Source organism: Danio rerio, chromosome 5 (genome assembly GCF_052040795.2).
Source record: "Danio rerio strain M-AB ecotype USA chromosome 5, GRCz13ab, whole genome shotgun sequence".
Classification (NCBI taxonomy): domain Eukaryota; kingdom Metazoa; phylum Chordata; class Actinopteri; order Cypriniformes; family Danionidae; genus Danio; species Danio rerio.
The window spans coordinates 1,230,001-1,242,432 of record NC_141025.1 but is presented as its reverse complement, the minus strand read 5'-3'; the positions used below and the strand labels follow the sequence as shown (position 1 = coordinate 1,242,432).

General features: G+C 43.5%; 1 protein-coding gene and 1 long non-coding RNA gene across 5 annotated transcripts in view; one reads left to right on the top strand and one right to left on the bottom strand.

Moving 5' to 3' along the window:
* Positions 1-4,505: 4,505 nt before the first annotated feature.
* Positions 4,506-12,432, top strand: part of mbd2 (methyl-CpG binding domain protein 2) — a 51,300-nt gene continuing 43,373 nt past the window's right edge. The window contains exon 1 of one of the 2 annotated variants that reach the window (XR_015489977.1): positions 4,506-4,928. Coding sequence is in view for 1 of the 2 variants with exons in the window: in NM_212768.2 (NP_997933.2) it covers positions 4,819-4,928 (110 nt within the window). In the remaining variant the exon portion in view is untranslated. 2 annotated transcript variants of the gene reach the window in all.
* Positions 4,561-7,701, bottom strand: LOC147843760 (uncharacterized). 3 transcript variants are annotated; one of them, XR_015490950.1, is made up of 2 exons: positions 6,978-7,701; positions 4,561-5,504 (listed from the first exon to the last, which is right to left on the bottom strand). It is a non-coding gene; the product is annotated as an uncharacterized LOC147843760 (long non-coding RNA). The 3 variants fall into 3 exon arrangements; XR_015490951.1 differs by having other exon boundaries at positions 6,984-7,701; XR_015490952.1 differs by having other exon boundaries at positions 6,988-7,701.

Below are 12,432 nucleotides of genomic sequence, written 5' to 3'. Positions count from 1 at the left end.
AAAAATGTCAGATACAACCTTATAACTCTAAAGTGACGACTTTATAAAGTTGTAAAATCACTGAAGGAGAAAAGTGAAGTTAGTTCTGAGAAGGCTATTTCAAGTGTGTGTGTGTGTGTGTGTGTGTGTGTGTGTGTGATTCACATCCTTTCCCGGCAGAAGCAGTGTGTGTGACGGAGAGAGCAGGAGTGTCTGATAGTCAGGACACACACACACACACACACACACACACACACACACATTGACAGACACACACACGGAAATACACACAAACACATCAAGGTCCAAATTGAAAACATGAAAGTTTGATTTATGGTTATTATTCTGTCCCAGGCAACACAGTGGCACAGTAGGTAGCGCTGTTGCCTCACAGCAAGAAGGTCACTGATTCAAGCCTCCGGGTGCTCCGGTTTCCCCCACAGTCCAAACACATGCGGTACAGGGAAATTGGGTAGGCTAAATTGTTCGTAGTTTATGAGTGTAAATGAGTGTGTATGGGTGTTTCCCAGTACTGGGTTGCGGCTAGAAGGGCATCCTCTGTGTAAAACATATGCTGGATAAGTTGGCGGTTCATTCCTCTGCTTCATTCCATCAGTCTGGTGCTGTGGATTTGGATTTGGTCGCAGGTTACATCACAGAGGAGTTTTCATAGTCAAACATCTTGGAAGGAACCTTCGTGTCAAATCCCCAGCTCATTCCTGCCGCTCCAATCACCATTCTCCCTCACCATCTCGTTCCCTCAGCTCCGATCATCGCTCTCCTTCACCAGCCACCTCTCATCACACCCGAGCACAATCACCTGAGTACCGATTACACTCACCTGCACCAGCAATCACCGTCCCCCATAAAGCCTCCCCGTTTCCGGTTGTCCAACAGCTGGAATCGAAGTCAGATGGCTCACCTCACCTCCTCCCGGCTCGCCTTCTCCCGTGTATGCACATGCAGTGTTTAAGGGAAGTGACTTTATACACTGATGGTTGAATGAAGATCCTTGTGTACATTGTGAACTACATTCTATCCTCTCTCCATCCAAGAATATCGCTTACCTGCTTCTCCTGTGAACAAGCCCTTGTGTGTTTGAATCAATTGACTGTGCAGGGCTGGAGCAAGCTGAACTGCCGCTCTAGGCAGAGGACGATCACGCCACCCTCAACCCCAATGTGAAAACGAAAGTGACCGGTTATGAAAATGAGGTGAGGTGTCGTGGACCTCTTTTCCGGCGCTCTATGCACGGATATAACTGAGGACGCACGGGTGCTGAGGGAGGTGTCGCGGACTGGTGGACACCACCTACTCTATTCTGCCGCTCTATGCGTGGATATAACTGAGGACGTGCGGGTGCTGAGGAAGGGACGGAGGTGTCGCGGACACTGCACTCTTTATTCTGCCGTCCTATGCACGGATATAACTGAGGACGCGCGGGTGTCGAGGACCTCAATTCTGCCGCCCTATGCGCGGATATAACTAAGGACGTGCGGGTGCTGAGGGAGGGACGGAGGTGTCGCGGACACTGCGCTCTTTATTCTGCCGTCCTATGCACGGATATAACTGAGGACGTGCGGGTGTCGCGGACCTCAATTCTGCCGTCCTATGCGCGGATATAACTGAGGACGTGCAGGTGTCGCGGACCTCAATTCTGCCGCCCTATGCGCGGATATAACTGAGGATGTGCGGGTGTCGCGGACCTCAATTCTGCCGCCTTATGCGAGGATATAACTAAGGACACGCGGGTGCTGATGGAGGTGATGCTGGCGCCTCCCTCTCTATTCTATCGTCTATGTGCGTATATATCTGAGGACACGGGGGAGGTGTCGCAGACATAACTGAGGACGCAGGTGGTAAGGGAGGTGTAGCAGACGCCGCCCTCTCTATACTGCCGCCCTAGGTGGCCGCCTAGGTCGCCTCTATGGACGCGCCGGCCCTGACAGTGTGTGATCGTGACACTTGGTCAATGCGGATCCAGGCCTGACGTTGGTCTGCTGTGGTGCTGTGACTGGACTTTCTTGCACACAGTAATGTCGAGTATGAAAACGCTGTCTGTAAAAGATGGAACATATTAGCCGCCTTTCCACTGCACACGACATTTGGACACGACTGTCGGAATACGCCCCCTTGTGGCAGCCGCACAGTATTTTCAGTGTTGTCGGGCACGACGGGGCAGAGAAGCTGATTCTCACGGTGTCCGAAATTAAGGAGGGCAAAAACAAGAGCCTTTATTCTCTGTGCGTTAACATGGTTTAATGAATGAATGAATACTAGAAACTCATGGACCGCTAAAATATTGGAGGGAATGTGGAGACAACATTAAAAATTTATATTTTTATTACTTTCTTACTTACATCCCTGCTAAAAAATCCAGCTTAAACCAGCCTAGGATGGTTGGCTGGTTTTAGCTGGTCGGCCAGGCTGGTTTTATAGGGATTTTGGCCACTTCCAGGCTGGTTTCCAGCCATTTCCAGCCTGGTCTTATCTGGTCAGGCTGGGAGATGAGCAGCTAAAACCAGCTTGACCAGCCTAGCCAGACTGGGAGCCCAGCCAAAACCAGCTATGTCCAGCTTAAACCAGGATGGTCAAGCTGGTTTTAAATGGTTTTAGCTGGTCACTTTCCAACCTGACCAGCTAAGACCAGGTTGGAAATGGCTGGAAACCAGCCTGGAAGTGTCCAAAACCCCTCTAAAACCAGCCTGGTCGACCAGCTAAAACCAGACAACCATCCTAGGCTGGTTTAAGCTGGATTTTTCAGCAGGGATTTATGAACAGAGACGTTTTTTTTAATATATATACTTTTTATAATTAAAAAAATAACCAAATAAACTCCTATTTCTCAGCTCGCGCACGGATCTGCTTGGACAACACTGGAATATATCAGATACGGTCGGCAGGTCGCATACGGTCTAGTCGCAGGAGCTCAAAAATTTCAACGGATCCGCAGCTCAATTCGGATCCGAATTTTCCGCATACGGAGATGATCGGAACAGCTCCCGGACTACTCTCCATTGGAAATGAATGACGTCCGGTCTGTCGCTTGTCGTTTGACGTGTGCAGTGGAAAGGCGGCTTGATAGGAACCATATACAGTCGAAGTCAAAATTATTCACCCCCCCACTGTTTATTTTTTCCCTGTTTTCTGTTTACCAGAAAGAAGACATTTACAGCACATTTCTAATCATAATAGTTTTAATAACTCATCTCTAATAACTGATTTATTTTCTCTTTGTCATGATGACAGTAAATAATATTAGTCTAGATATTCTTCAAGACACTTCTATACAGCTTACAGTGACATGTAAAGGCTTCACTAGGGTAATTAGGGTAACTAGGCAGGTTAGGGTAAATAGGCAAGTCATTGTATAATGATGGTTTGTTCTGGAGACTATCAAAAACAAAAATAAAGCCTAAAGGGGGCTAATAATATTGACCTTAAAATGGTGTTTTAAAAATTAAAAACTGCTTTTATTCAAGCCGAAATAAAACAAATAAGACTTTCTCCAGACGAACAAATATTATCAGACATACTGTGAACATTTCCTCAATCTGTTCAACATCATTCGGGAAATATTTAAGAGAAGAAAAGAAATAACTCAACTGTATGTGGAATAAGGGTGACGTCTATAGATGATGTCGTCCAGCTGGGTCATCTTCTGTGGTCATTTGATGTGTCCTGAAACTTTCACCATCTAAACATGTAATATTGCACATCAGTTTCCATGCATCTAGAGTGATGCGCCGGTTATTTATTTATTTTGAGAGCTTGTATCGGTTACATGTTGATTAAATGAATGCTCAGTTATTTCAGATGCAGTGTGTGTGAGTTGCATTTTTGATCAATTGGATGTTTAATTGTGTTCAATTGAAAAGGTGATCTTAGCTCAGTGAACACACGCTGTCTTTGACCTGTGTCTATTGTATTTAAGCATTTGAGTTAAGAGTTCTGCAAAAATGTGCAGATTTGGGCAATGGCTGTGATTTTTGTGTCTGGAGTTCTGACATTTGTGGCAAACCGATTGTAAAAAACTGAAACAACAGCCGTTGTTGACAAAAGACAATAAAGACTGAAGAATGTACACAAGAATAACAATGACAGCGAGTAATGCAGCTGCTGTAAAACACCTCAGATTAAAAATAATACTTTAATATTTAATCAAATTTGCTGCATAACAAGGTCAAATAATCTCGATGAAGACATTATTCTCTTGTTTTGAGTGACTGTAAGCTGCTTTAATAGTTTTATTATGTTGTTATTAATGACGTGTTCCGGATTTCAGTTTCGCTCTCTAATGACTGTGAGTCAGGCTGGATTACTGTAGTTGCGGGGCTAGAAGCGTTCTGTAAGAGGGGCGGGGCGAGCGGCTGTCTGTCAAATGAGAGGGCCGGGCTTCGGGAGCGTTCTCTGAGAGGCGGGGCGTGTGGCTGTCATGGTGAGGGCGAGGCTTTCCATGACGGGTGGAGGGGCGTTGCTTGCGCCTGTCAGTCTGCCGTATGGGCGGGGCTGTGGGGGGTCAGCAAAGGGCGGGGCCTGCGGTTGCCAAGCGCTCGGTCACTCGTGTGGGAAGTGCTGATATTTGAAGGCGTCACAGCGGCGTCACGCACGGATTCTGATCGGTGACGAGTTCGCGGTAACGATTACGGCGGAACGACGCGCTCAACGGCACTTTAACGGCGTTAAGCCGAGCGCTAGCCCTCCGGTGGAGAAGTGTTGAGCTCAGCAGCTAGCCAACACTAGCCCGTTAGCGAGCGTCACGTCACGTCAACGAGTCCCCGAGTCAACGCGTCACGGATATCAGCAGCTCCGATCGGGCTGATCGATCAGTTATTGATCATGGAGAAGAAGAGGACGGACTGCCCCGCGCTTCCTCCCGGCTGGAAGAAGGAAGAAGTCATCCGGAAGTCAGGGCTGAGCGCTGGGAAGAGTGATGTGTATTATTACAGGTAAGAGAGAGACAGAATGTGTGTGTGAGTTTATGTGTGTGTGTGTGTGTGTGTGTGTGTAAGTTTAAGTATGTGTGTGTGTGAGAGAGAGAGAGAGGGACCGTGATGATGATGATACAGTGATGAAGAGCTGAAATGTTGATAAAGTGTATCTCCTCCTGCTGTGTGACGTCACTGACAGTAAAGTCTGGTGTGTGTGTGTGTGTGTGTGTTTGTTTCTGTTTCTTTCTAAGCTTCACCTGTTGAATCCTGAACACATTAGCATAATCTGCAATGTTTTAAATCCATCTCCTGTACAGCCCATATGAAAATACTACTCTGTTAAAATAGTTGGGTTAAAAATACCCCAACATATAACCCAACTATAGGTTATCATAGCACTGTCCCAACTATGGGCTATTTTAAGCTAGTGTACTGGGTTATATAATATATATAACACCATTCTGGTGTTACTATTGCTACTATTACTACTACTAGGCTACTATTAGTTTTGATATTATGGTTGTGTAAATAAATAACATACAGTACTCAAAATATTGAAAATGCTTTACTTCCATTACATTTTAGTTCCACACACTTTTGTTAAATAAATCAAGAATCACAAACATTGAAGAAACATTGACAGATATAAGCTGTGCAGACAGAAGATCCTGTGTTGCTGGAGCAGAATATGGAGCTGTGTGTGCTGTAGAGGCTGTCCAGCAGCTGCAGCAGGCTTCACTGAGTTTCCACAATCTACAATACAGTTTAACCACATCCAAACACTTCTAAAAGATGGTCCTGGATGGTGAAACGGATATAAAAACAGGATACGGAGAGGTCATTTGCTAAAACAAATATAACAACAATTTGATTAAAAAATCAGTTGACTGTTGAAATGCAAAATTTTTAACTCAACTGGTTGCGTTATTAATAAATAACCTAATAAAGGTTCAAAATAACCCAACAAAGCGCCAAATGTGTTTAACTCAACCACTGGGCTAAATAAATAACTAAATGTTTTTTAGAGTGTACAGTAATTATTACATTTAAAAGAGAATGAGTGTGTGTGTGAGAGAGAGACAGTGATGATGATGATGAGCGTAACCAGGGGTCACCAAACTTGTTCCTGAAGGGTCGGTGTCCTGCAGATTTTAGCTCTAACCTAATCAAACACACCTGAACAAGCTAGTCAAGGTCTTACTAGGTATACTTGAAACACCCAGGCAGGTGTGTTGAGACAAGCAGGGACACAGGCCCTCCAGGAACGAGATTGGTGACCCCTGGTTCAGCTCATCATCATCATCATGGTCTCTCTCTCACACACACACACTCATTCTCTTTTAAATGTAATAATTACTGTACACTCTAAAAAACATTTGAGCAGAACTGTTGATAAAGTGTATCTCCTGCTGTTGGCAGTAAAGTGTGTGTGTGTGTGTGTGTGTGTGTGTGTGTGTGTGTGTGTGTGTGTGTGTGTGTGTGTGTGTGTGTGTGTGTGTGTGTGTGAGTGTGAGAGAGAGAGAGAGAGAGAGAGAGAGAGACAGTGATGATGATGATGATACAATGATGAAGAGCTGAACTGTTGATAAAGTGTATCTCCTGCTGTGTGTGAGTGTGTGTGAGTGTGAGTGTTTGTGAGTGTGTGTGAGTGAGTGAGAGAGAGAGAGAGAGAGAGACAGTGATGATGATGATGATGATGATGATGATGATGATGATACAATGATGAATATGCGACTTTAGGTTCGCGGTCACCTGTTTGTTGCACAATTGGCAAATTGTCTTGTTCGTATTAGAGATCTGCGCGCTGTCTGTATAAACACACACACACACACACACACACACACACACACACACACACACACACACACACACACACACACACACACACACACACACACACACATACTGTAGCTAGACAGCACCAAGGCAGCGATGCACAGCATCACGCTCTCTCTCTCTCATTCACACACACAGACACACACACACACAGACACACACATAGACAGCACCAAACAAGGGACACACAGCATCATGCTCTCTCTTATTCAGACACACACACACACACACACACACACACACACACACACAGCATCCACACGGAAGCGCGCATGTTCGGGAGCGATATTGTTAGACCGCCCGCTTCGCTCTTTATTCAGAAATTTATTCTTGCACCGCAAGAAATCTGGTCGGGTCCCGCAGCTCCTGTGGTACAGCACCGGGAATACAGACCCTTAGTTCGTATTTACCACGTCTCCCTTCTCGTTCGGTCGAAACCCAAAATTTTGCCAAACTGCAGAGGTTGTGCTCTTTTTCGGGACCAGGACACTTGGTGCGCGACTCGCCGTCTTACCTCACCTCTCTCTCTCTCCTCCACACTGTCCTGTGATGACAATCACGCATACGCATTTTTAGGCATTAAATAAATAATATTTAATGTTTAATATTTTTCTCGTATATAAGTGCATATATAAGGTATAACGGTATTGAAACTGATACCGCTGCTATTTTTACATCCCGGGGTATACCATATTACCGTAGTACATACACACATAAATACATGTACATAAAACAAACTTCCAAACCAAAAAAGGCAATAAACCAAAGCTGTATTTAAGGTTAAGTAAGGGCAAAATTAAGCCAGTTAAAAATAAATAAATAAAAGAAGGTAATAGACAAATAGAAATAGGTTATTAAAGTCGTGATGAAAGAGGTCTATGACAATGAAGAAAAGTTATTAGAAGCCCAAACAGGGAACCTTAAATTACTATAAAGAAGAAGAGGACAAATAGATAAAAATAATAAAGAAGGAAAAATAAATAAATTAATTAAAGAAATTATATTTATGAAAAAAAAAAAACAATTATGGGCCTGGAACCAGAAGTTTCTGCTTTTTAATTTCTCCTTGATTCAAATTAGTCCAAGGTTTGTGCCCAAAGTCTGATGGTGTCCTCTCTTGCACCATGGATGCGAGCAGTGGACATTTCCAGATTCACAATATCAATAAAAGTAAGAATCCAGAGATGATGATTAGGAGAATGTGGAGGCTTCCACCTTGTCGCAACTATTTACACATCTTTTCTTATCGAATAAATGTTTATCCTACTCAGTTATGTGCATGTTTATGAGCATTTTCATATTTAATGCGCATCATGGCGTTTCTATCAGCTGTTTTTTATGTGCATAACCAAAATGAGCATAAAAATAGGTGGATGGAAAGAAACACAGCTATTGTTTAAATAAACAAACACAGTTAATCTTTGTTAAAGTATAATTTCTTGTGCCCAAATAGTTTCAATTTGCTTGAAATCTAAGTGCGCACTCACACTATGCTATCCGAACCGTGCCCAGGCCCGTTTCCCGGATCGTTTGAGAAGTGTGAGTGTGCTGAATAGGGCTCAGGCACGGTTCACTTGGCCGGCTCTGGCCCAGTTGGAAGAGGTGGGCCTGAGCGCGGTTCACTTAGGCTTTGAAGCAGTCCCCTAAAACTCACGTCTCGCTTTCAGTTTCGGGCTTTGGTGCGTTTTGCACCGAAACTGAAAGCGAGACGTGACTTTTAAGGGACCGTTTTATATGGATTTATTAATCATTCTTACTGTTCAGTGAACGCAAACTGCCATAGATTATTAAAGACGAGAACTCCTCACTGCACGACAGCTGCACCTTCAGCAGACCTCCTCATTCCTGCAGCACAAAGGCTTTATGATTGTTTATGAGCGCCAAAAGTGGCGGATCTGTTCGGCGAAATATCTGACTGCGTGTCCCCACATCCCTAAGGACTGTTTGGCGAAATATTTGACTGCATGTCACTGCATAGCAAACCACTGACACGATATAACTAGAGAAATCTCCACTGTGCTGAGCGAGAGCGCTTCTCACTGAACAGAGCAGCAGCGATGACGTAAGCGTGCCCAGGCCCGATTGTAGTGTGAGTGCGGGCTGTCGGGGGAGACGGGAGGGAGGACAAACGTGCTTTGGCCCGGTTTGAGGCAACTGTACATAGTGCGAGTACGGCCTCAGTCACAGGCCTTAAAAACACATTAAACCATAGGTATCAAACTCAATTCCTGAAGGCCCGCAGCTCTGCACAGTTTTGCTCCAACCCTGATCAAACACATCTGATCCAACCAAAGAAGGTGATCGTAACTCTTTTGAACACCTCGATTAGTTGGATCTGCTGATAGAGTTGGAGCAAAACTGTGGAATTCCTCCAGGAATTGAGTTTGAGGCCTATGCATTAAACAGTTGGACACTATTAGATTTGCTCATGTTATATGAATATAATAATAATAATAATAATAATAATACCTTTTATTTTAGGCGCCTTTCAAAGCACTCAAGGACACCTTACAGCAGATTACAAGTACATCATAGAAATACAAGATGATCTCAGTGAGCGTGAAGGAGTGTACAAATGAAGAAGATCAGAAAGATAGTGAGGGGCCAGGTTATGAAGAGCTTTGTATGTTAAGAGGAGGATTTTGTATTGTATACGATAGTGAACAGGAAGCCAGTGCAGGTGAAAGAGAATTGGAGTTATGTGATCTGAAGTACGCGAGCAGGTAACTATCCTAGCCGCTGAATTCTGAATCAGCTGTAGTCTATGAAGTTGTTTATCAGGAATGCCAGAGAGAAGCGAGTTACAGTAATCAATCTGTGATGTAACCAAAGCATGAACAAGCACTTCAGTACTGTGCTGAGATGGTGAAGGGCGAAGTCTTGCAATGTTACGCAAATGAAAAAAGGCAGAACGTGAGATATTACTAATTTGAGAACTAAATGAGAGCATGCCATCCAGTATAACCCCAAGACATTAACCCAGACGCTCCAGGGACAGACGAGTCTTCATTGAGGCCATCTTCCAGCATAAACCACGGCGAATGAAGTTCTGCACAAGACTTTTGGCCAGCGGAGAAATTAAAATGGTCGTGCCCAACTGAGTCTGGTTCTCTCAAGGTTTTCTTTCTTCACTCCCATCAGGTGAAGTTTTTTTTCCCTCTCCGCTGTCGCCACTGCCTCGCATGGCTCAGGATTGGTAGAGCTACGCATCGATGAATTTGCTCTTCAGTGTTTGAACTCTCAGTAATGATTAAATCACACTGAACAGAGCTAAACTGAACTGAACTGAACTTAAACACTAAAACCTGAACCACACTGTTACAGTTACTGAACCACACTGTTCCAGTTACTGAACTACACTGTTCCAGTTACTATGACCATTTATGTGAAGCTGCTTTGACACAATCTACATTGTAAAAGCGCTATACAAATAAAGCTGAATTGAATTGAATTGAATTGAAAAGATTGAGCTTTGGATAAAACAGATTTTGAGCCAACCAAAAGGGCTTCGGTTTTACTGGCATTTAACTTTAAGAAATTATTAGTCATCCATGTATTAATCTCATTTAGACATTTGGTAAGGTCAGAAGGGCGGTGTGATGTTGTAGGTTTTGTGGAGATATAAACTTGTGTATCGTCTGCATAAAAATGAAAATGTATGCCAAAAGAACGAAATATATGACCTAAAGGTAGGATATAAATAATAAATAAAAGTGGCCCCAATACTGACCCTTGAGGAACACCATGAAGGACTGAAACAGGATCGGAGAGTCTATTCTTTATCTGCACAAACTGTTTTCTGTCACTTAAATAGGAAGAGAACCAGCAAAGTGCATTGTCAGCTATTCCTATAGAAGCCGGGTTTTCCAATAATAGTGAATGACTAATGGTATCAAAAGCCGTTGTAAATATCTATCTAGAATATGAGCTGTACATTGCAGATCCTGTGATGTGACGATTGCTGATTCACATCTTGCGGTATCGATGCTGAAACCATACTAAGCAGTGCTAGTTTTGGGCATGCAGTGGTTTCTAGATGGAGAATTGGCTGACGTTCTGCTTTTGAGTTGCTCTTCTGAAATGACTGATATTGAAAACATGCGAGGTTTCACTTCTGTAAGCCGTCCAGTGCAGCAGTGTGTGAAAGGAGATGCGCTCGGTTATTTGGTCATTTCGAGAATATTGGTGGAGTGTTTTAAAGAGCACCTATAATGCCGCTTTCTACAAGCTGTATATGCTGTCTCTAGAGTGTGTGTGTTTCAGTGTGTGTGAAAACAGCACATGGTAAACTCTAGATGGGATATGCAGCCGGCCGGAAGTGTGAAATGCTCATCAATACAGCAGCATTTTATATGACAATGTATAACAATAATTAAAGCTGCAGTAGGTGATGGTCTTCTGAAACATGTGCTGTTGTGCTGGTTGAAAGTCTCCTCACAGTCCAATAGTGCTGATTACAGTAAATGATCTAAATGTGTTTATACTGTGTGTGTTTTTATATTCTGGGTGAGGCATAAAACTAAAAAATGTTCATCCAATTAAATATTGTCAGGCCGACATCTCCCATAATTCCGATAAGCAGCTCAGACTGTCTGTCAGCAAGTGTAGATTTGGACTTCTGCGCATCTGTTCATGCAGATCCGCCATTCGGGCGTGCACTTCTGCAGAAGCGGCCATGCGGTCACGAGACAGACTCGGAGAAATCAAATGCTGAACTGAAACCGTTAAACTCCTGAATCAATAGTGGAGTGAGTTCTGCACGCTGGAGGAAGGACGACACCATGGCTGAAGTGTTTCTGTTAGACAGGTCATGTTCTGCTTTAAAACTATTTCAGTCAGGCAGAGCTGATGTAGATTGTGTTGTTATGAAGGACTTATATGCACAGACATGTTTTTCAGCCACTGAAATCTCCCGGGGAAAGATTGATGTGACTATTTTCAGGTTTATAAGGGCCTTTTACAGCAGATAATGTAGATTTATATTCAGTTTAACAGCAGAACATCAGTAAACAGCGCTACTCCACCGAGCATGCTTTACTGAGCTGAAGCTGCTTTTATATTCACATTGGGTCATTTCTGAACAATGACAGCCTTCCTATACTGTTCACCGCTACTCTGAATATTTGCTCTGAAATAGCATGCAAGTGTGGCTCAGTAATAAATGTAATTCCTGCACGCCGCTGGCACTAACTGCCGAAAGACATGAACTAGTGGGTTGTCTGTCGGCTGTTGTGACGCGGTGTGCGCGCTCCCGATTTCAGGGGGTGTGGCTTTGAATCACAGTCCCTCCCCGCCGTCCAAAGATAATATGCTAAGCGGTTAGCATTTTGACAGATCACCTACTGCACCTTTAATGTTTCTACAGTACTGTGATGGTGGGTTTAGGGTTGGGGTGTAAAAAAATACAATTTATTGGGTGATTTAATAGATAACGTGAATAATACTTGATACAACTACTGTTTATATATTACTGTGAGAGTTGGGTTTAGGGTTGGGGTGTGGGTAGATGTTAATAAAATACAATAAATGGGAAATTTGATCAATATTATAAATAATTCTCGTTAACTTCCGGCTGCAAGCATATCTGATCTAGCAGCAGCACACAGATGATGTTCTCCAGCTCTCTGAAACTGACCCTTTCAGGCTTTGATCCTAATTGAGGTGTTTTGGTGACTGTCGCTTTAAA